This window comes from Helianthus annuus, chromosome 6, assembly GCF_002127325.2.
Source record: "Helianthus annuus cultivar XRQ/B chromosome 6, HanXRQr2.0-SUNRISE, whole genome shotgun sequence".
Classification (NCBI taxonomy): domain Eukaryota; kingdom Viridiplantae; phylum Streptophyta; class Magnoliopsida; order Asterales; family Asteraceae; genus Helianthus; species Helianthus annuus.
In genome coordinates, this window is record NC_035438.2 from 55,409,923 (window position 1) to 55,431,993 (window position 22,071).

General features: G+C 34.0%; 3 protein-coding genes across 3 annotated transcripts; 1 reads left to right on the plus strand and 2 right to left on the minus strand.

Moving 5' to 3' along the window:
* Positions 1-2,188: 2,188 nt before the first annotated feature.
* On the minus strand, positions 2,189-5,505 carry LOC110878901. The gene is made up of 4 exons (XM_022127291.2): positions 5,377-5,505; positions 4,956-5,178; positions 3,383-4,429; positions 2,189-2,657 (listed from the first exon to the last, which is right to left on the minus strand). The coding sequence occupies exons 2-4, from the start codon at positions 5,096-5,098 to the stop codon at positions 2,402-2,404; spliced, it is 1,446 nt and encodes a 481-aa protein (XP_021982983.1). The 5' UTR covers positions 5,099-5,178; positions 5,377-5,505; the 3' UTR covers positions 2,189-2,401.
* A 7,310-nt stretch (positions 5,506-12,815) lies between these two features.
* LOC110878903 (probable NAD(P)H dehydrogenase (quinone) FQR1-like 3) lies at positions 12,816-15,299 on the plus strand. The gene is made up of 4 exons (XM_022127293.2): positions 12,816-12,940; positions 13,264-13,297; positions 14,113-14,472; positions 14,947-15,299. Exons 2-4 carry the CDS (start codon positions 13,272-13,274, stop codon positions 15,173-15,175), a joined length of 615 nt encoding a protein of 204 aa, XP_021982985.1. The 5' UTR covers positions 12,816-12,940; positions 13,264-13,271; the 3' UTR covers positions 15,176-15,299.
* Positions 15,300-15,421: 122 nt separating this feature from the next.
* Positions 15,422-18,885, minus strand: LOC110878902 (vacuolar cation/proton exchanger 3). The gene is made up of 11 exons (XM_022127292.2): positions 18,459-18,885; positions 18,264-18,331; positions 18,120-18,148; positions 17,519-17,715; positions 17,206-17,421; positions 16,984-17,115; positions 16,788-16,904; positions 16,205-16,258; positions 15,909-16,025; positions 15,730-15,820; positions 15,422-15,654 (listed from the first exon to the last, which is right to left on the minus strand). Exons 1-11 carry the CDS (start codon positions 18,669-18,671, stop codon positions 15,647-15,649), a joined length of 1,242 nt encoding a protein of 413 aa, XP_021982984.1. The 5' UTR covers positions 18,672-18,885; the 3' UTR covers positions 15,422-15,646.
* Between the last annotated feature and the right edge of the window lie 3,186 nt (positions 18,886-22,071).

The window sequence follows — 22,071 nt, forward strand, 5'->3', positions numbered from 1 at the left end:
TGTTTTATATATATCCATTAATATACCATACCTATGTCAGCAAATTTCGACATAGTAGGTGAGTAGTTACATATCATATAGTTTATTGATGATATACAATGATTTTGATATGGTACTTGCACATGCAAATGTCACAAATGGCATGTAGCTAAATGTAGCCATTCATTCACATGGTTTGGGCGTCATTTTGTGTTTGGCCTCGGTTACCAATCAATGACTCCATTATTTTATAAACTCAGTTCGGTCGGACCATACCAATTTCCCATTCAACCACTACAAGTGAATTTGCTTATATATGAATAATTAAATAGTTATTAGTCTTATTTATTTGATGTAGAAATAAATAGTTATTAATCTTATCTAACACAAAACAACTCTTGCCTATAACCTTCCTGTAGCATATAATAAATAAAGTGTATTTTTTACTGATGAAGTTCGAACCATACCCCAACTCATGTATGTCTCATAGTTTCATGTACAAGACAATGTATCGTGGTGGTTATCATGCTTGATACTGTGCCGCGGTTATGTGTTGCAACATTGTATCACGATCATCACTCCAAGGGCGGAACTATAACAGGCTACGGTTCAACCCCGTATTCGTAGTGTTATTTTTTATTTTTTCGGTTTTATACAAATGACACCCCTAAAAATTACGGGGATACCCTTAACCAAAATAAGATACTTGATATCAGTAAACCCAAATTAACAAAAATAGAATTAAAAAAAGACCCAAAATATAATTGATAAAGTTAGCTTAAGACACAAATGAATACATTACAATTCTAGATATCACCAAGTCAAGAGGCTTGGAGAAAAAAAAATGGAGACATTACAATTCAAGTCAAGAGGCTTGGAGAAAAAAAAATGGAGACATTACAATTCAAATGGTTAGGAGACATTAGGCCATAGGGTATGGGGCTTGGGTTGGGGTGTGGGTTGGGGGAAAACGCTCAAGGCATCACTCCGGGTGGGTTTGGGTTGGGGCGTGGCCCTTGGGGCTTGGGTTTCAAGCCGGGCGTGGGGCGGGGGAAGCGAGCTGACATGGCGGGATGTGTATGGCCAAAAGAAAAGAGCCGTTGGCCAACGGCTATATTAAAAAAAAATAATTGTTTCTTCCATTTTTTCACTATAAAACTCACATTTTTCTTCCATTTTTTACCACATTCAACCACATCTTCTATACATCTTTAATTCTCCTTCTACAAAACGAAAAAATGCATCCTTACAACCGTCCTTTTGACCCGAGCAACCCGTATAGATTCCAAGAAAATAATCCTAGCCCACCACCCACTCGTCCAATAGCTCGTCCATTTTTCATACACTCTCCCAGCCCATTGATCACCTACAGGGTGATGAGTTACAACTAGTCTTGGCGTTGAGAGAAGAGATAAAAAAACAAATATAAAAGTTAGGAATTTTTTTTTTTTGTAATTTTCTTTATTAAAAAATTAAATTTGTTGTTTTAAATAATATTGAAATAGCCCAGCGGGTCAGCCCAGCAGGTCAGCCCAGCAAAGCCCACCAAACCCACGCCCCAAACCCCTGCCCCACCATACCGTGTTGAATGTGGGTTTAGCCCATGTCTGCCACCCATTCCACGTGTCAATCAATGCCCAACCTACGTCCCAACCCAAGCCCAACCATACCCCACGTTCTTAATTATTAATTTCCAGAAAAGATAACTTGCAAATTGCAATCACCTTTTTTTTCTCATCACGCGAAGTTGGATCTTGACTTTAATTTCTTTTAAAGCATTTCAAACCATATAACTTAGATTTTTGTATGAAAATATTCAAATGACTAATAATTATGTCTTCAAAATAAAAATATTTGAAAGTATTGAGGAAATAAACTACGTGAATTATTCTTTTTATGTATCATTTCTCTTATTATTTCGGCATGAGGAAATAAACCAAGTGAATTATTCTTTTTGTGTATCACTATGTTATAGACCCATGTATTACATAGGTTGAATAAATAAAACATCTTACCTAAGTTAAATGTGATAAATATCATACAAAAATTGCTTAAAACCATCTATAATCAAGAAAATGTCAAAGTGTTCTTTTTGAAATTTAAAGATAATTATTGCTAATTATTATTAAATACATAAGCTAAAACTTACAATTTAGAGAACTTGATATGTACTCATCTTAATGCATGAAAGTAAAGCAAACACGTTCCACTTCACATTTGTCTAGTTTTATTTTCGCCTATAATTTTATTTAACAAAAAGTTAATTACAACTTTCCTCCCTTTTGGTGGAAAAATCAAATTTATACAAAATTAGTAGGTTCCCAATTGCATCATCAACCTCCATCACCTAAAAAACAAACATTTTGCGGCCTAAATCGTTTATTATATGAACTATCTAAGCTAAACCCGAGTCTTGTATGATTTACACGTCATCAAAAAACGCACTCTCTGGTGAATCAAGTGGGAAACAAGTATCTTCGCCTCCGGTATTCCATAGGAAATGCGCATAGTTCGCCGCATAAAAGGAGTTGTTAGGATCGGCTGAAATTGCCTCCAAATAAGTCTCTTCGGCAGCCCACAAATCTTTTCGAACTTGCCACAGAAAACTTGCGTATTTGTTTAGTGCTTCTGCATCCTTGGGTTCAACCATAGAAGCCCTTTTGAAGTAGTCCTCCGCTCTGTTTTGACAAAATGTACATAAATTTAATGTGTCGTGCAAAAATAAAACTGAAAATTGAAAATAAACATTGACTTTCAAAAATCACCACAACTTTCTATGCCCCACATATTATAAATAAAGTCACAAAACACACTTCTTACTTTAGTCATTTAGAAGTTGGCAAACGACATCTAAATTTTCTCTAAAAACATAAACTAAAACTATTATAGAATGATAAAAATAAAGTATGCTAGAATAATGGCATTATTATCATCAATTTTTAAAAGTTTTCATCAATAAAATAAAAAAGACCCTGCTAAATAAAATTTATGCTTGTAATTTTAGAAAGAAAATAAGATTAATTAACATTTTAAAAAATAAGCTTATTTATTTTTAGCTTTTTAAACGAAGCCACTCCTCTTAAATTGTACTTCTAAAATTCATTAATTATCCATTTTATTGGATTTGAACCCACATATGGAAATAAAAAACTTTTGCCACTAGACTAAGAAACCCTTAGGTAGTGTTCGTTTCATGGATTGTAATAGAATTGGAATGAGAATTCGCGCAGAAATTGAATTTTGATTTGTAATTTAGATGTGTTTGTTTTGTAAAATGGCATAAAATTTGGTTGGAACTAGAATGTAGATTCTCTTCCCTATAATATTGTTCAATTCCAACTCCCTCAAGATTCCATTTCATTCTGTGAAACGAACACTGCCTTAACGTTTAAAATTTTGATACCTATCGTAATCACGTGCTACCAGGTACAGGAACTGAGCATAGTTAGCAAGAAGTAACGGGTTATCGGGTTCTTGCAACAAACCCATTTGATACACAACCTCCGTCCTGTAATAATCCTCGGCATCTTCCGCCTCGATACTCGTCTTCACCGGAGAAACAAAGCTCTTCATCGTCTCATGATCCAAACCACCATCTCCGATCACACCGTGAATTTGATCAGCTTCATTCACGATCGAATTCCACGACTCCCATTCCTCTTCATTCCCCGACTCCTCACCCGCCCTCATCATACTCACATCCCCCAACGAAAAACTAACAAATCGATCAAACTTGTCGTTACCATCAGTACCACTAGCAACAGGCCGAAATCTCCCTCCACCGCCATTGTTTCCACCAATTGAGATGGTTCTATCACCCGAATTCGAGGAAAATGTCTTGATCCACGAAGAATCAAACTTCGTGTGCGTGTTACTCGTTGTAACAGATTCCATTGTGGCGGGTGGTGGTGGGGCAGATGTTGTTGTGAAGTTGTTTGACATTGAGTGGACACTGTAATTGGCTAACAGAATCATGACATACACCATTAGAGTTGGGGTTTTTGAGAAAACTTGTTGGAATAACCAAACGAAAGATGCATTCATTTCACTTTGGACTCTCACAATGATATCTTGTAAATCTTGGTAGAATAAAAGTTGTCTCATATGAAGTGTGTAGCTTTGAAGCTCTCGGAGTATGAATACCATTGAAGAGAAAGCTTTTTTTACTGAACAGGAAGCGGATTCCCCTGCTTCTTTTATTCCATCCTGCCATTGTTTCTTTTTCTTTATGATTCGTAGCGGCAAAAAAGGCAGATTAACATTGTTTGCCTTTTGTTCTATACTGGCAAGATGCATGTCTTCCTGCCACTCTAACTCCAAATCATCATGATTTTCTTCACCGTTGAAAAACCATGCGTCTAAGCTAGCCGTGACATTACGTTTGATCGGTTGATGCTTTCGACAAGGCTCTGACTCGTTTGATAACAATTTTGTTCCTAACATCGCGGACCTGTTTATAGAATAATAAAAACCATGTAAGATATTATATATCATTAATCAACTATTTATATCAGTGCATAAAGCTAATTACAAAGATTACATAGTCAAAATAATTTTTTTTGCTAATGATATAATAGCAACTCTATAACCCTAATTAATATATTATCTCTAACATTGTGACCCTAGAAAAAAAATATATAATGTTTTCTTCCATATGTACTTTCCGTCAGCATATGTAAAGAACCAATACTAGTATCCAGATTCAGTATTCATCTTTAGATATAGTTTTGTGACCGTATAAAATCGAGAAAAAACAATAGAATAAGTGTTTATAAGTAAGATAAAAATAGAGATGTAAAGTCTAATGTAAGAGAATTTTTAAAAATAAACAAAGTTTAGAAAAAAAAAGTGCATTTTAATTAAATTATAGTGAAAGATACAAGGAACTTACAGTGAATGCCCTAACTAACATATTCTGTTGTAATATTGTAACCTTAACTGTTATATTCTCTCTAATTCTAATACTCGGGACGTACCGGTAAGCAAGACTGAGGTGAGTCAAACACCGTCGTTTTGCTGACGGTGATGACACTGTAGAGGCTAATGTTTGCAATGAAGGCGCGTGTGGAACCGAATGTTGCGATAAATTTAAACACCTAGTCGCCAATTTGAGTCTCATTCTCCAGCGAGAGAAATTGAAAGACGAGAGAACAGATATTCAAATATGAAAGCTTGCAGATCCAATAACAAAAGGTTACCCTGAAAAGAGTTAACATAACAACAAAAAAGTCGATTAACTTCATCAAATCTCAAAATAAGATAATCATTACAGCACACAAAAACACACAGTTTTGAGCATTAAAATAGGATCAGAAAACAGAAACCTATGAGAATACAACAATCCACAAACATTGCAACCAATTAAGGATATGAGGTATTGAGATATACTAAACTAACCTAGAGAAACTGTCTTTGTTTACGCAGGAGTTTATGTTTTCCGGCGAAGTAAGACGGAGAGTAACTCCAGTTAGGAAAAGAGGAGAGGTGTGGTGTGCATATATAAATATAGAGTAAACTTCCGTTTTGCTTCCTGTGGTTTGGTCACTTTAACGGTTTTGCTCCAAACCTTTAAAAATAACCATTTTTCTCCCTGATGTTTTGGTTTTTTTGCCAGTTTGCTCCCCGCCTCTAACTCCATCCAAATTGTTTGTTTTTCCATTTTGCTCCCCGCAGGGAGCAAACTGGCAACAAAACCAAAACATCAGGGAGTAAAATGGCTATTTTTAAAGGTTTGGGCCAAAACCATTAAAGTGACCAAATCACATGGAACAAAACGGAAGTTTACTCATAAATCAGGGAGTAAAATGGCTATTTTTAAAGGTTTGGGCCAAAACCATTAAAGTGACCAAATCACATGGAACAAAACGAAAGTTTACTCATAAATATATGTTTCTGTCTTTAAGCTCGGTAGATTCCTCTCCCCATTAAAAATCTTGAAGCAATATGAATCAATCACATCGTATACTTGTGTATACAATTTCAACTCTATATTTATATTTATATATACTTCAAAGATCATGAGAGGAATAGTGTCAGGTACAAAGACCATCAAGGGGAATAGTGCGAGGCTCATTGATCGTGAATTTTTGTATTTGATTTTTAAACATTTAACTTCATCTTTATTGAAGCTGACTTCATCAAGGAGAATTTAACCGATAGTATATATGTTTAGTCTCTCTAACTTTATTCTTTATAGTATTTCATCTTTTAGTTTTTTCCTCGTACTATCTTGACGAACCAACCCGGGGGAATAGTGACCATTGGTGGACAACTGCCACTACTCCTAGATTTTATTGAGATAGTCATTCTAATAAAGTTACTCTATAATTCTTAAACCGACATAGTGTTATCAATCTCTCGATGTAATTTTTATTGAGATAGTGTTATGAGTAGTATATACAGGTAACCGAAACACAGACGTACAAGTGATCAAACTTAAAAATATTCCGCCTATCGCCCTGCAACATAACTGGACATAAAACTAGTTGTATATTAAATATATGTTTACATTCAACTTCTTTTTAGTAAAGTACTATTTTTTTTTAATCTGGGTTGCTCAAAAGTCAAAATAACAGTTCAAATAATGTTGAAACTTATTGAAATTCAATAAAATAAATATATTAGTTTATAACAATAAAATTTAATGTACAATAAAATAAATATATCAGTTTATAACAATAAAATCTAATGTAAGTTTATTTTTTATATAAAATTAAGAACTCCATATTAATAAAAAGAAGAAATTGATATGACTTTTCTTCAACAAAATTTAAGTTATATTTAACACCCTTACATTGAATGGTATGGGCGTGGGGCTTCCCCAACACCACCGGCACAATGCCTCAAATGGCGTGGAGGTGGTGGCGTGGGTCTCTTCATGGGGCGTGGGAGAGGGATGGTAATGATGTGGCTGATGTTGGTTGGGTGGTGGTTTTTTATTGATTTGTTTTTTTTTAACACAAATCAAATAAAAAAGTGATTGTCAGGTGTCGCTCCATGCCTCTTTCACCCCGCTTTTTTGGGGCTTGAAGGGGAAATCTCTTTCTGCTGACGTGGCTGTCACGTGTTGCTTCATGCTACTTCAAACCCCTCCACACCTTGTAGTTTTACAACTTGATTATTCCCGTCAATACTTTTGACTCATTTATATAAAAAGTTTATACACGATTTTAAATGTGTGTGTCACATGTTAAGGTTGTTATCTTTAACACAATTAAATGCATGAGTCATATTCGAGTTCAACAATTCAATCGGTTAACCTTAATCCCATCAAATTACAAAATGTCGGACAAGGTTCTACTGTTTAGTTTACTATAATCAAACACAAAATGTCGGACAAGGTTCTACCGTTTAGCTTACTATAGGGCTGGCAAATCGTGTCTTAGCAGGTTTAACAGGTACCTGATAACGTGAACAACAAAAATTTTAAACATGAATACAACTCGTTTAACTAATTTATATTCAATGTCTATAAGACAAAATGTATATTTTATGGACCTAGAAGGAGAAATAATAGATCATAACTTTCAAATTTTGATTATTATTAAAAATGTAAAAAATCACATGGTGTACTTTTCTGTTATCGTGTCTTAGCAGGTTAGGTTACCTACAGGTTACCTATTGTCAGCCCTAGCTTATTATAAGTTTTATTATGCAATGTTTAGTTTATTGTTTCTGAATTTAAGCTTTTCCCTCAATTATATAATATTTAAATATGCCAAATAGTTTTTTTTTATTCTTAATAATTTTATTTATACGCTGTTAAAAAAATTAGTAATTAAAATATATAAAATAGCTATGAAAAATAAATATAAATATAAATTAAATAATGATATGAATGCAAAGATGTTTATAAGAAAACTTAACTCCCTGAAAAAGCTTGTGAAATGGTTCTTAAGGCCAGGGGGTGTGGTTTAACGCCACCCCGTCACATCAGCCACCATAGCGTCCTGGGGCGCCATCGGCCACACCGCCGCAATTAAAGGGGGGCGTCATGGCCCTTCCACCATCATGCTAACGAGCAGAATTTGAGGGAATCGAGGTGAGTTTGGTTTAAAGGGAGGCGCTATAGTTTAAAGGGGAGCTTTAAACCATTGCATACAAGTTAAAGGAATGGGCTATAAAGCCCCATGTGTGACGTGGCGGTGAGGTGACGTGATAAAGCCCCTAGAGGAATTCTACCACACCCTGTAACCTAAGTGTTGATGATATATGAGATTTCTGTCCATATTTTTAAGGTTTTTTTTTTTTTTTTTTTTTTTTTTTTTTTTTTTTTTTTTTTTACAAAAATGAGATGATCTCGACTTGAACGTAAGAGCATGGATTGTGGGGCGCTATCCCCTGTCACCTTAGCCCACCGGGTGCTAAACAAAACACTGCCATGATAGGGCCTAAGCCGGTGCTAGGTGGGGGTATGATACCTATCGCGGCTGTGAGCGGGGTTTGAAGATTTTTTTTAATTATTAAATAAATCAAATACCTAAGAGCATTCACATTCATGGCATCAAATTTTGTGTGGTGTTTTTAAAATATAAAGAGTATAAAAAGTGGTTGTAAGTGGAGGAGAAAGAAAATGTTACTGTTCATCTGTATATTTGGAGGGACACTGTTCACCGTCTATAATTTTTTAATATATTTTGAAAGTGGTTGTGAGTGGAGGAGAGAGAAAAGATAATAATAAATGTATAAAAAAATATTATTTAACTGAAAAGAAAAGAAAGAAAATATAGTGTTTTTAGTATGATTTAGGGTGAAAATATAATGAGATAGATGTGAATGCTCTAAGTAGTCAACTCTCCACCATATTTCACATTTTATCCCTCATAACACATGTTATTGGATAAGAAACACGAAACACTCCACTTCTTACTTTAATCGTGATACACTTTTTCCATATTTCACATTCATGAGTTCATATGTAGTGCTCAAGCCCATTAAGGGGTTATGTGACAAGTCACAAAATATGTAAGAAAAGCGGGTTATATAATATGTATGTACGTATATATGTGTGTGAGAGAAACAAAAACAATAACCCTTCTTCCGGTTATAGATTTCGTGGCCACATAACCCCCCTCATAACGCCGGAAGGGGCAATGTTACGGGGCGCCATAGTGCGCTATGAGGGGTGACGGCGCCATATACGCTGCGACACAGTATACATATTACGTGAAGAAATAGGTCCCCTGAAACAACTGTAGACTCTTTAATGCTTTTAACATATTTTATTCTGCAAATGTAAGCATATATTGAAAAAACATATATAATTTGTTAGGGGAAGGTTCATTCGAGAACACTAAAAAAGTGGAGAACAGCGGGGAACTGACTCAAACAAACTCCGATTGGACTTATTACAGCGGCGTTGGAACCGGCTCATCGAACCCTAACTAAGATCTCTTAACCCTAAGCCCTAAATCATAACTCCTAAACTCTAAACCCTAAAGCTAAAAAATAAGGCTAAAACCTAAGCTAAACCGTAAAATCTAAACTATAAACCCTAAAAGCTAAACCCTAAAGACTAAACCTAAAGCTAAACCCTAAAGCTAAACCCTAAATCTAAACCCTAAACCCGAAAGATAAACCCTAAACCCTAAAACTAAACCCTGAAGCTAAACCCTAAGGCTAAACCCTAAAAGCCAAACCCTAATATATTTAGGGTTTAGGGGTTATGATTTAGGGTTTAGGGTTAAGAGATCCTAGTTAGGGTTCGACGAGCCGATTCCAACGCCGCTGGAATGAGTCCAATCGGAGTTCGTTTGAGTCGGTTCCCCACTGTTCCCCATTTTTTTAGTGTTCCCCCAATGAACCTCACACTAATTTGTTAACATCTTATAGTTTTAGGCACAAAAATCAATTACGTTTAGTAATACATTATAATTTAGCTTTAAACACAAATATTAATTACTTTTAAGTTTTAAATCACATTTAAAATCTTCTTTTATATATAAAAAGAATAGTAATTCAACCCAAACTAACCTCTTTAGTTGAACATGAAATTGTTTTAACTCAGAACTTATTTTGACCTATTATCTAACTAGAAATGAACCACTCATTTTACTAGCCATACAACCACATGGATCACTTTCATAAGTTCAAACAAAATATACCATCATACATGAAAGAAAATTTTGATTTGTAAACTTGTAACAGCTTGCAAAATTAGACCGTTTTCTTAGACCAAATGACATCTTCTTCGTATCACAAGTTAAAAAATCTAGTCTAAGTCACTGTCGGGTTAACATAATATTCCTTGGAGGATTCCATGGAAAACTAATCGAAAGGCCATGACCGTTCAAATTTAGGTTGAATATACATAAATAACACAAGTTAACATTAGCCCATATTATGAACGTGAGATTTCACGAATTGTTTTTTTTTTTCTTCTCATATATAACCTGTTGAATAGGAAGTCGCGTTCTCACACATACAACCAAACCCGAGTGTGGAGCCGGCCATCATCAACGCAAAAGTAGTTATCACGAGTCACGACAACTAGATGCGCTTATTTCCTTTTATTCTGTTAATTTCAAATATAAGTTTAAGTTGATAAATTATAAAAAGAGTCGTGAGGAATTATTTTGTTTAAGCAACAAAGATAGGAAATCAACGGTAATAAGATAATAAAAATTTGGTCCAAAATATCCCAATATTGCACATTTGCATCGCCTAGGTGGTAATAGACTTTTACTGTTTTTCACTTGTATATTTGAATAAGAAAATAATGAAGCATATGCTTGTAATTCATAAATTAATTTAATTGATGCTGTGCGTTTTGTAGGAGGTAAATAAGGTCTACTATGATGCAAACAAAATCGGCAGTAAAACACAAGAAATAACCAATATACATAGAGATGACTTCGAGCATGAAAAACCTTAAGACACGAGACTACGAGAGTAAAAAGCACCAAACATTTAGATAGTTGTTCCCGTTTAAAAAGGCTTTTAGCAACATACATATCCTGTCTGAAATACTTGGTAAAAGTGGCAGTCATCAGTGAAAGAGGTGTTAACATGAACTGAGTTCGTGTTGACCCAAGTTAACCTGGTAGCAATTGAATTTCTACCGATCGAGCAAAATTTATTTAGTCAAGTGGTAATTACGGGCAAATGAGCTAATGCATATTTATAAAATTTGTTTTTTTAGGTTTCCTAGTATCCGTCAATTTATATAAATTATTTTTGGTTTTTATTGGTTTTTAGGTTTCCTAGTATCCGTCAATTTATATAAATAATTTTTGGTTTTTTATTGTCTTTTTATTATTTTTTGGTTATTTGTCTGACAATCTTTTATTCTGATATTCAAATTTCCCTAAGCATGTGCATATATATTTCTCTATTCTTGGGCCAGGAGTGTAACCCACGCAACATGTTGGGCTTTGTGATGCATCATAAGATTTGTATAGATTAGTCATCTTTGTTGGATTTATTGGGTGTAATAAAGTTTGGGCTAGGCCCAACAAAATAGTTAGACATTTGAACAGTGGCCGTGTTTGCTACCCAAATGTGTAGGGCCCACTTGTCTTGTTTGTATGAGAGTTTTTTCTGTTATTTTGGGATTATTCCCCAAAATAGCAAAATCTCTCTTTTTAGTTGTTTTTGTAAATTTATAGAATTTTATCTGAGATATTGTTCCCTGTTAGTAGTGTGAGATTCAATACTCAATAGGAACCAAAAAAAAGTGGGAAACTGATATCGATATAGTGATATGTAAAGTTTTGAAAAACAATTAATCAAGCAGATTAAAAACATTTTTTTATAATATAAAACTACCAAGTTTTAATATGTTTGTGATTAACAATTATCACATGTGTTAAATTTTAAGCACAACAATGGGCATAGTGTTTTCAAATATAGTTTTGCGAGTCCACGAAGGGAATTTATTTATTTATTTTTTTCACTTGAACTTTAATGATATTCTCCACCTCTAAATAACGACACCTCTTTAGAAAAAAAATACAAATTATAAACATATGAAGGAAGGCAAAATATATTAGATTTTTTAAACAATATCATCTAAGACTTTGTGGTAATACATAAGTCTAAAGGAACCCACTTTTTATCCCACAAAGATTTAATGTTTAAAGTTCGAGTTAAGTTATTCTACAAAGGCTTATAAAAATAAGAAGTATAAGAATGCATGTCTAAGTGATTAAAGATTTTTATATTAATATAATTATATGAATCCTTGATAATTCACATTCTACCGTTGCTACCCTACACTTTAGCATTTGGTTTTCTCTTTCTTTTAGTCCATCCATCTCTTGATACATGGTTCACTTTTCTTTTTCTTTCTTTTTTTTGCTTATAACTTTACAAATAAGATGTTTTATAAAGTTTTGAATATACCTTTGTGACATGCTCATTTTTATCAATGCTATGATTCATTCAGAGTTGTGCGTAATAACGTACACCGAAGCACAAACATACAAACCATTAAGGTTGCTTCAAGGTTTCATTTTTATCTATAAATAATATTTATATTTTGCGTACTTTTGGCAAAAACTTTTTGTTTTACTAAAGTGAAAATCAAACCATTCCTAAAACAATTTTTAAGTTGGTTAGACTTTTAGATAGTTTAACTAATTTGAACAGTAACTTAAAAATCAAACGAATTCAACTTCACATAATAGCACCTCCAACGAGTGGTCCTTGGCCATCCGTGACCAACCAGAGGTGCGTAAGTCCACTGGTTTCCAGTGAAGAAAGAGAGAAGTTCGAGTGGTAGAGGGCAACGCCATCTGAAAGATGCCAGACGTCCATGAAATTAGTAGAAAATAGAAAAAGAAAAAAAATATAGAACATAAAAAAACAAAAAAAAAATAATAATAATAAAATAAAAAAACAGGCAAGAAAGTGATGGATTACTTGCTTGATAATACTATTCAAATAGATAACATGAACATATTATTGACACAAAAACCCAACCTCTCATATCATATGTAAGCCAGCCTTGTTCAATTCATATGTAAGTCCTTCTGTCTGATCCTTTAATATTCCAATTGCTGCCTGCTATAACACTACACTAGACTTCTAAATCTATTATTTAAATTAAAATTAGGGTTCATCGATACACTCTATGTATGTATCCAAGTAATATGTCTTGATTGATTATATGCGATGAATCTGTATTTGCATCATCAACAGATACACCCTTTAATTTCTGTAATTAACTTTCTGAATTCAAATTGAGAATATTTAAATTCATAATTGATTTGGGTTTTGTTGGGAATTTATATTTAATTAATCACCATGATTGTGTGTTTATGTTCTTTTATGTGATTGTTTCAGACATAGCTATGGCGATCACCAAGATTTATATAATGTAAGCCAAATTTATAAATTATCATTCTTCTGATGATCACATAGAGTTCCATATATACACATACCGATTATTTCAAGGTGTTTGTTTTATTTATAAGTACAAGTGTTAAATGCGTCGTGTTTGCGGGTTAACAGGTCAAATAACTAAAAAAAAGTGTAAAAGAAACATGAATTTTTTATATTATATATATAAATAGATTTGCATATTAATAAGTCTAAATTTTAAATTAACAACTAAATGTATATTAACCAACTGGGTTGGAAACCGTGTATTAGACGAGTTGAATAAAAAAAATCACATGGTTAGTAATGAAGATCTTCGAAGTGTGAAACAATATTTTGATACAAGATATGATTAATGATTTTAAATTAAAAAATAAAATACGAATAGGTGAACTAAGAGAAGCGGGGAAAAGAATCTTGGACTTGTAGAATTATGACATGTGGCGCAACCAATTACTTATTTAGCTGGTATAAATTTGTTTATACTATAAAACTTATTTATAACAACAAAACTAAACCTCATGCTTATTTTCTTTTTTATTTCTAAATTATAGCATAAATTCAAGTTTTAAGTTTTCATATAAAACATAATTCTTTTACAATTATAAAAATAAACCGGTCAACTGGTGAACTCGCCAAGTCGATCCGAACACAGCGCTATAGCTAAATATGTTCGCAGGTTCGACCCGAAACTGTTTAGACTAAACTCAAACCTACGAAGTTTATTTCAAGTTTGTGTCATGTTTTCATGTTGAATTTGAAGTTCACACTAAAAGTATGTGTTGAACTAGAATTGGACTAATCTTGTTCCAGTTATTACTCTCTGCATAAACATGTGGAGTATATGGCTAGAGAAATACAACGGGGAGCCAATTCGGTCGAAGGAGTCGAAGCAACACTTTGGCAGGTAGCCGAAACATTGCCTAGCGTCGTGCTACAAAAGATGAAGGCTCCACCTAAACCAGATGACGTGCCAGTGATTCGTCCAGAACAACTTGTCGAAGCTGATGGATTCCTGTTCGGGTTTCCTTCTCGTTTTGGTGTGATGGCAGCCCAATGTAAAGCTTTCTTTGATGCAACTAACAGTTTGTGGGAAACTCAAGCACTCGCTGGGAAACCGGCTGGGATCTTCTGGAGCACGGGTTTTCATGGTGGAGGCCAGGAACTTACAGCGTAAGTTCATGTCGATTTTTGATAAGTTAAATTTGTTTGTTTTGACCCGTTGAGATAAAACATAATCCATATCATATTAACCGTTGAGATAAAACATTACCGAATGTTGACCCCTTGATATAAAACAATGCCCCAGATCATGTTGACCCGTTGATATAAAACGTTACGCAAATCACATTGACCCATCAAGATAACACATAACCCAGATCATATTGACCCGCTGAAATTAAACATAACCAAGATCATATTGACCCGTTGAAATTAAACATAACCAAGATCATATTGACCTGTTGAAATTAAACATAACCCGGATCATATTGACCCGTTGAGTTAAACCATAACCAAGATCATATTGACCCGTTGAGATAGAAATATAACCCAAATCATATTGACCCGTTGAGATAAAAGTACCATATATGAGCATGGGTTAGTGGTGGCTGGTGACTTGGACTGAGGGTGTGTATTTGCATGCAGATTAACGGCGATAACGCAACTAGCACATCATGGGATGCTATTTGTACCTCTTGGGTACACATTTGGGAGCGGAATGTTTGAAATAGATGAAGTTAAAGGTGGATCATCTTACGGTGCTGGAACGTATGCGGGTGATGGAACCCGAAAGCCGACTGAATTAGAGCTCCAACAAGCATTTTATCAAGGGAAATATGTTTCTGAAATTACCAAAAAGCTTTCCAAAAACTAAAACTCAGTTCGAGTTATTAAATCCGCGTTGTACCTATTTTATTATCATTTCTGAAATATTATCATGTATTACAGTGAGTCAATGAACAGGTTATGATTGTCCCTTCTAGAGGTGGTAAGTAAAATGAGCGGGTCGACCAGTTTGAGGAGCGGGTCCCTGCACTTTTTTTGCTCGGGTGACCCACAAATGAGTACGAAACTATATTACTAAAGTACGAGTCGTAATATTCAGGCGAAAATTAACTAATGGATTAAATGAACAGCCAATACCATTTTTTCAGTTACTCAATCCATGAAACAAAGATAAATGCATAAAACACCAAAAAATGTGCCTAGAAGTTGGGTAATCTTGTCTTGTCAAATCTCTATAAGTTACTGGAGATTCCATATGATCTCTGAAACTCCGAACCTTTTCGCTTACTAGTAACCACAACCCGATCAAGTAACTGTGAATCGTACTGGTCCTAAGCTGTCATTCATCTGCTTACACAAGTAACATAAACTAAATCTCGTTTCTGGAAAACTCAACGTATAAGGTGAGGGTGAGTGACTTACCGAATGGAACATGTTGAACGAAGAAGCACGCACCGATCACTACATATGCAAGGACAAGAATTACACCTTTTAAATAGTGTGAAGATCCATCCTGCAAATGATTTGTACCACATTAAGTTAATAAATTTAAGGGGGTGTAAATACAATTGACATAAAGATAAGGGGGTAAATGTTAAAACCTGTAAAGTGAAGGCTGTAAGGAAGATTGAGAAGACAAGACAACCAGTTTCAAGAAGCCCAAAATCAAGAGTCATTTGTATTCCCATTATCCAAGCAGTTACCACACATAGAGGAACCTGAGTTAGTTTCATATCTGACCGTGTTAGTTCTCGTTAGTATACATGCATCGGTGAGTTGTATAGTACACCATGTTAAGATTTTGTTACGCGAACACGCGCATCAACGAGTTGTACCATACAAAAGAATTGTATCATATGGATTTTGTTAAATTTGGTATTATTGATATTTTTCTTACCACAAACATCATGATTTGAGATGCTGAACCCAAAGCAACACCAAGAGATATGTCCTGCACCATTCAAACAATCTTATAAACTAACATATATATATTTTTCTGTTTCAAATACATCAACTCTAATCTGGACACACTTAAAACCGTGTAACACGAAAACCATCTGTGTAACCAATTTATCGTAGCGAGTCAAACATGTTGTAAACGGGTTGACCGGTTGCAATAAAGTTGTAAACGGGTTGGTGGGTTGTAATAAATGCGTTAGACATGTCTTAAACGAGTTGGCGGGTGGACGGCATTAAATATAAACTTTTAATCATTTTATTCTAATTTTAACTGACAGGTCGACTTATTTGATTACACGGATTGTACATGTCAACCAAAAACGCAACCCCTTTAATCAAGTGGGTTAAACATGTCAACCTGAACACAACCTGTTTTTTGAACGGGTTAGATAGGACAACCCAAAACTTGATTATCTTCATTTCGTGTTTTGATTTTTGTCGAGAAGTGCCACCCATGAGTTATAATAATTCGTGTAATAAAGAAAATACATCTAAAGAGATTTTTCGATGTGCATGTTTACCAATTTGTTCTTGAAGGCGAATATAACAGCTCCAGCGTGCTCGGCTGCGTTACCAACAATTGGTAGCATAATTATGCTCATAAAGCTAACCGATAGTCCCCAAGTTTTCGATGCTTCCTGATTTATGAAGTATAAAAATTTGGTATGCAATAATATTAAAGCTTTAGAAATATCAAGGACGATTAAAGTGCATTACCTCAATTGTGCCCACAACATACTCGGACAAAACCGAGATGATTATTGTCATCAAGCATAACCATATAAACGCGCTCCAGACACCTATTGATGCCGTCTCCTTATCAAGCTCTTCATCATCATCATCTTGGTCCTAATCAGTTTCATAACAACCACTTAACAAAAAAAGAATACGCATTTTGTTTGACCGCTTAAAGTCAACAAGAAAGTCAAAGTAACAAACCTCATCCGATCCAAAAGGTTGAGCATGGGTTTTCAACTGAAAGAACAGATATGCAACATATGCAATCAGCATCACAATGCAGCATGTCCTTGACAACTGCAGAACCGAAGTGCCATCGGATGTTGGTGAACCCATACTATGGAGATTAAACAGCAATGGCGCGATCTGGCAAAGCAACCCAAGCAGCAGCAGCAATGTGTTTGCATCCGCCTGCTTCTGTTAGTCATAAAACATGCAAAGTTAATCAAAGTTCATGCAACTTAATGGCATTAGAAAGTAATAATATTGGGGAAACTGAGGGTATGAAAATCACATGGTCAAATTTTTGTTCCTTGTTGAGGTTCGCAATGCCACCGCATAACAAAGAGGAGCCGAGAACAAGGAGGAGGTTCGAGATGATTGAACCCAAAAGCGAGTATTTGAGCACATGAATTTTCCTCTTATGGAGAGCAAACATTGCTATTATCAACTCGGTTGCATTCCCACATGTTGCATTCACTAGTCCTCCCACTGCAAATGATATATAAATGTATGTGTATACGTATCAACGAACCTAAACAAACGAACGCGATTTATATTTGTGCTCATTCATCTATTACATGAACGGGTTTATCGCCACATGGCGTTTTCTAATCATACGTTAAAAGATCGTTAACGTGTAGCATACAACCTTTTAACCCGTTTTTATATAAAAAAAAAACATAAAAAATATAACTTTTACCCCTTAATCGAATTTGTGATGTTAATTATATATATAAATAAATAATACATAAATAAATAAAATACTCCTAAATTCGTTGCCGGTTTTATAATAAAAAAAAACGACTTAAATAATCACATTAATAACAGAAGCATTTAATTTGGGATGAAAACATAAAACATTTGGTTGACTACAGTGATCAGAAGAAACATACCTGTAGGCCCTGTGAAGTATGCAATTTGTCTTTTGATTTCAATTTATTTAAGAAACAAAAGCAAAAAAGTCAAAGTCAAACACAATTCAACATAAAATTTTTACGTGAACTATACGACCCGTATACAAATATCGCGAAACTCACTCAGTAAGAAAACTCAATCGTTCCGCAAGCGGAGCCAATCCAATCAAGCTCAAAGCAAATATCCACGGCTACATACCACAAAAAAACTAACCACCATCAAAATCCAATACAAATAAAACCAAAATCAAAACACTCAATCAACATGTCCTAAAACATCCACACAAACATATAACACACACATTCATCATGACTTACTCTACCAAAACGGTAGCAATGAGCTACAAACGCCATCGGAATCGCAGGAAACAGCACGAAAAGCTTCGTTTCAAACACAACTATTCTCACATTCGCTAGAAAACTCTTCAACCTCCTAAACCGAACAGGAGACGCGTTACAATCGCTCGTTGGTAGCAATGATTCTCTCATCTTCTCTTCACGCTCTAAGTCGTAACTCTCCATCAAACTCATGGAAAGTTTAATAATAACACAAAGTTGGTGATGAATTACTATTATTATTTATTGTGATAATGCAATTGAAGAAGGGTTGATGTGAAGCTTCCGGGAAGTTTCGTTTAGGATTCTGTTTTGGTTTTTTGTTGGGAGGTTGATGAATGAAGAACACGTTGGATTACTGGAAACGGCAACCACAGCGGTGTGGCCATAAATGCAGATAACACTCGTAAATGGCAAATGCATGAAATTTACGTGTCTTTATGTGAAAAACAAAATCTAAATTCTTGAGTTTTTTTTTTTTAATTGTGTTTTAAGTTATATGTTATAATCCAAAGTAGGTGGTACACATCCGATTGGATTTTAACATGATATTGCAACAACAATTCCATTTTTGTATTGCATACAATATTCATGAGTGTAAAATGTAAATGTTATAAACTAGTGTTTAACCCCGCGTCGCAGGGCGGTAAAACTTTACTGAGTAGTAAGTAAATAATGATCAAAACCACTAAATCTTAAAAAAACATGAATTTATACCGGCATGTGACGTAAAATGCAGACAAAGAGAACATGAACTTATACCACGACCCGACATAAAGCGTAGATAACTCGAACTTATACCGACACGTATTATAAATTCGAGTAGATCAAAGTAATATTTTTTAAAGTTTTTTTACAATGTTGAGAAAGTGGGGGCAAAGCCCATGCTGCGGGCGCGGGTAGTAAGCAAAGGATAACCAAAACCGAGAAAATTGTAATACAAAAACGCGACGGAACCGACTCAGATTGGCAAAGAAAAACCTGGTCAGAAAAAACTAAGATTGCAAAAATATTTGAAATCACCAAACAACGAGACTGTGACATGTGATGGTGCATATTAGTACCATCACACTATTCCTCAGATTCTACCACATTTGTTATTATATAGTAATTATTTAAATACCAATAACTAGAATCTTTTTTATTTTTATATGTATATAATAAAATATATGATGTTGTTTGGAATGATTATGTTTAAATCACATTTAAATATAAACGGGTATAAATTGCTCTATGTGTGTCTTTGTACGATCAATAATATTGTTATATGTTTACCGGTTCATTTTGAACTCTTCTTAAGTGATTATGGTGTAGTTAGGATGGGTAATGCTTGGTTATAAAAAACTCTTGGTATTACATAAACCGGTTTAGGGGTTTGATACTAAAAAAAAGTGGATTTAAAAAAGGAAACATGTCTCGTATGTGAGACTAATATTATATATATAGGAGTTAATTGCCAAAATCGTTTATGAGGTTTGGGCACGTTTATCATTTTCGTCCAAAGTGACACTTTTGTACCAGATTGCCCCCAACGTTTGTAATTTTTTGTCATTTTCATCCAAACCACTAACTTAGTTTATTTTTTGTGTTAAGTTGAGGATATTTGGATGAAACTAGCAAATATAAAACCACAGTGATAATTTTGGCAATTTACTCAAACCCTTTTTAATTTCTTTTATTTAATTATTTTTGTTACATATATAATAAAAAAAGAATATATATGGAGTTTTTAGAAAAAAAAATTAATAGTTTTGTCACATAATTTTTATAAATTTTCATTCAAATCACTAACTCAGTTTATTTTTTCTGTTAAGGTGAAGGATGTTTTAAATTTTATAAATTAAGACAAAAATTAATTTACAGGCTTCTGTTATTCCTTAGGAGCGAATTTAAAAGAGTAGAAGATGAATTACAAACTTGGTACATATGATAAGATTTTTTTATTTGACCTTTTCAATAAGGTCACCGGCATTTTAGTTTTATAAAATTTAGAGGTTTAAGTAGATTTTATTTTTATAAAACTGATCTATATAAAAAATTAGAAATTAATTTCTGTCTTAGTTTATAAACATCCTTCGCCTTAATAGAAAAGTTAACTTAATTAATGGTTGGATGAAAATTTATAAAAATTATGTGACATAGCTATTATTTTTTACATATAAAAAAATTGCATGTATATTCTTTTTTGTTATATATGTAACAAAATTAATTAAATAAAAGAAATTTAAAAGAGTTTCAGTAAATTGCCAAAATCGTCCCTGTGGTTTTATATTTGCCCGTTTAATCCAAATATCCTCAACTTAACAGAAAAAATAAACTATGTTAGTGGTTTGGATGAAAATGACAAAAAGTTACAAACATTGGGGACAATTTGGTACAAAAGTGTCATTTTGAACGAAAATAGCAAACATATCTAAACCTTAGGGACGATTTTAGCAATTAACTCTATATATAGGCTTACTTGATATGGTTGGTGGTTACCACAATGAATTCGGTAAACGGATTTTAATAATTAACTCACTAGAAGTTCATTGATTGTGGTAATAAGTATCAAGACTCAAAACTTATACGTGTCTATAATATGTTAACTAGTTGATTTCCTCCGTGTTTTGCGGCGGGATCTCGATTGGTATTGATTCGGTTTATTTCCGTACCGACATAATACACAGACCGAAAACCATAGAACGAACACGGTGCCAATGCCGATGTTGTTCGGTCCGGCTCAATATGGTACAATACAGTACAGTATCAGTTTATTGAAACTAAAAATATAAATATAAATACCGGTACCAAATATCGATGTTGTTTGTTCGGTTTTACATTCGGTACAATAGCGACACGGTGTCTACTTTTAATAAGATTTACCGAAAACCATAAATATGAATAGCGGCACTTCTGTTGTTCAATCGATTTTCTTTTCGGTAGGGTAGCAACACGGTATCCATTTTCAAAAAGATTTATATCAGAATGTTGGAAAAAATACATAGATGCGTATTTATATTATTTTTAAAAAATTAACGTACGCAAATTATTAAAAAAATTATATTAAAACAAATACTTTAAAAAGCTATTTTTTATTCATGGTCCCTCTACTTTAATATATAAATAATATGTATATACATATATATATATATATATATATATATAATAAAAATATCTTTTAGTTTTTTTGAACGTCCAATATAAGAATCGTCGGGTACTCCGTACGCGACACCCATTGGCCGAAAGGTAGCCCGTGGCAGCCCAACCTACACGCACGGAACCCTAGCCCACCATGCCACCAGTTCCGGGGAAAACCCGACCCTGCACCCGCCCAAGGGCACGACAATGCAGAGCCGGTAAAACCCGGGTGGATCAGGAATCGAACTCAAGACCATTCGACCAGGAGTCTTTCCCTCATTTCCATAACCACTGAGCTATAAGCCCAGGGTAAAAATATCTTTTAATTGAATTAAAAGATTATAACAAACTAAAATAAACATATTTAATTTAAATAAATAATATTTTAAAAAATTGAACGTTTGAAATTTAAATAAACTAGGAATTTTCCCACCCGCGCTTCGCGGCGGGGTTAATCAGTATTTGAATATAACTA

What these genes read in the sequence shown, in the direction of transcription:
- LOC110878901 (XM_022127291.2), bottom strand. Translation starts at nt 5,098, where the DNA reads ATGAGACTCAAATTGGCGACTAGGTGTTTAAATTTATCGCAACATTCG. An exon ending in CACCTCAGTCTTGCTTACCG is followed by an intron (nt 4,430 to 4,955) that starts GTACGTCCCGAG and finishes TTCTATAAACAG; the next exon opens with GTCCGCGATGTTAGGAACAA. An exon ending in GTAGCACGTGATTACGATAG is followed by an intron (nt 2,658 to 3,382) that starts GTATCAAAATTT and finishes TTGTCAAAACAG; the next exon opens with AGCGGAGGACTACTTCAAAA.
- LOC110878903 (XM_022127293.2), top strand. Translation starts at nt 13,272, where the DNA reads ATGGCGATCACCAAGATTTATATAAT. An exon ending in ATCACCAAGATTTATATAAT is followed by an intron (nt 13,298 to 14,112) that starts GTAAGCCAAATT and finishes ATCTTGTTCCAG; the next exon opens with TTATTACTCTCTGCATAAAC. An exon ending in GGAGGCCAGGAACTTACAGC is followed by an intron (nt 14,473 to 14,946) that starts GTAAGTTCATGT and finishes ATTTGCATGCAG; the next exon opens with ATTAACGGCGATAACGCAAC.
- LOC110878902 (XM_022127292.2), bottom strand. Translation starts at nt 18,671, where the DNA reads ATGAGTTTGATGGAGAGTTACGACTTAGAGCGTGAAGAGAAGATGAGA. An exon ending in ATACTTCACAGGGCCTACAG is followed by an intron (nt 17,716 to 18,119) that starts GTATGTTTCTTC and finishes TATCATTTGCAG; the next exon opens with TGGGAGGACTAGTGAATGCA. An exon ending in AACCTTTTGGATCGGATGAG is followed by an intron (nt 17,116 to 17,205) that starts GTTTGTTACTTT and finishes GAAACTGATTAG; the next exon opens with GACCAAGATGATGATGATGA.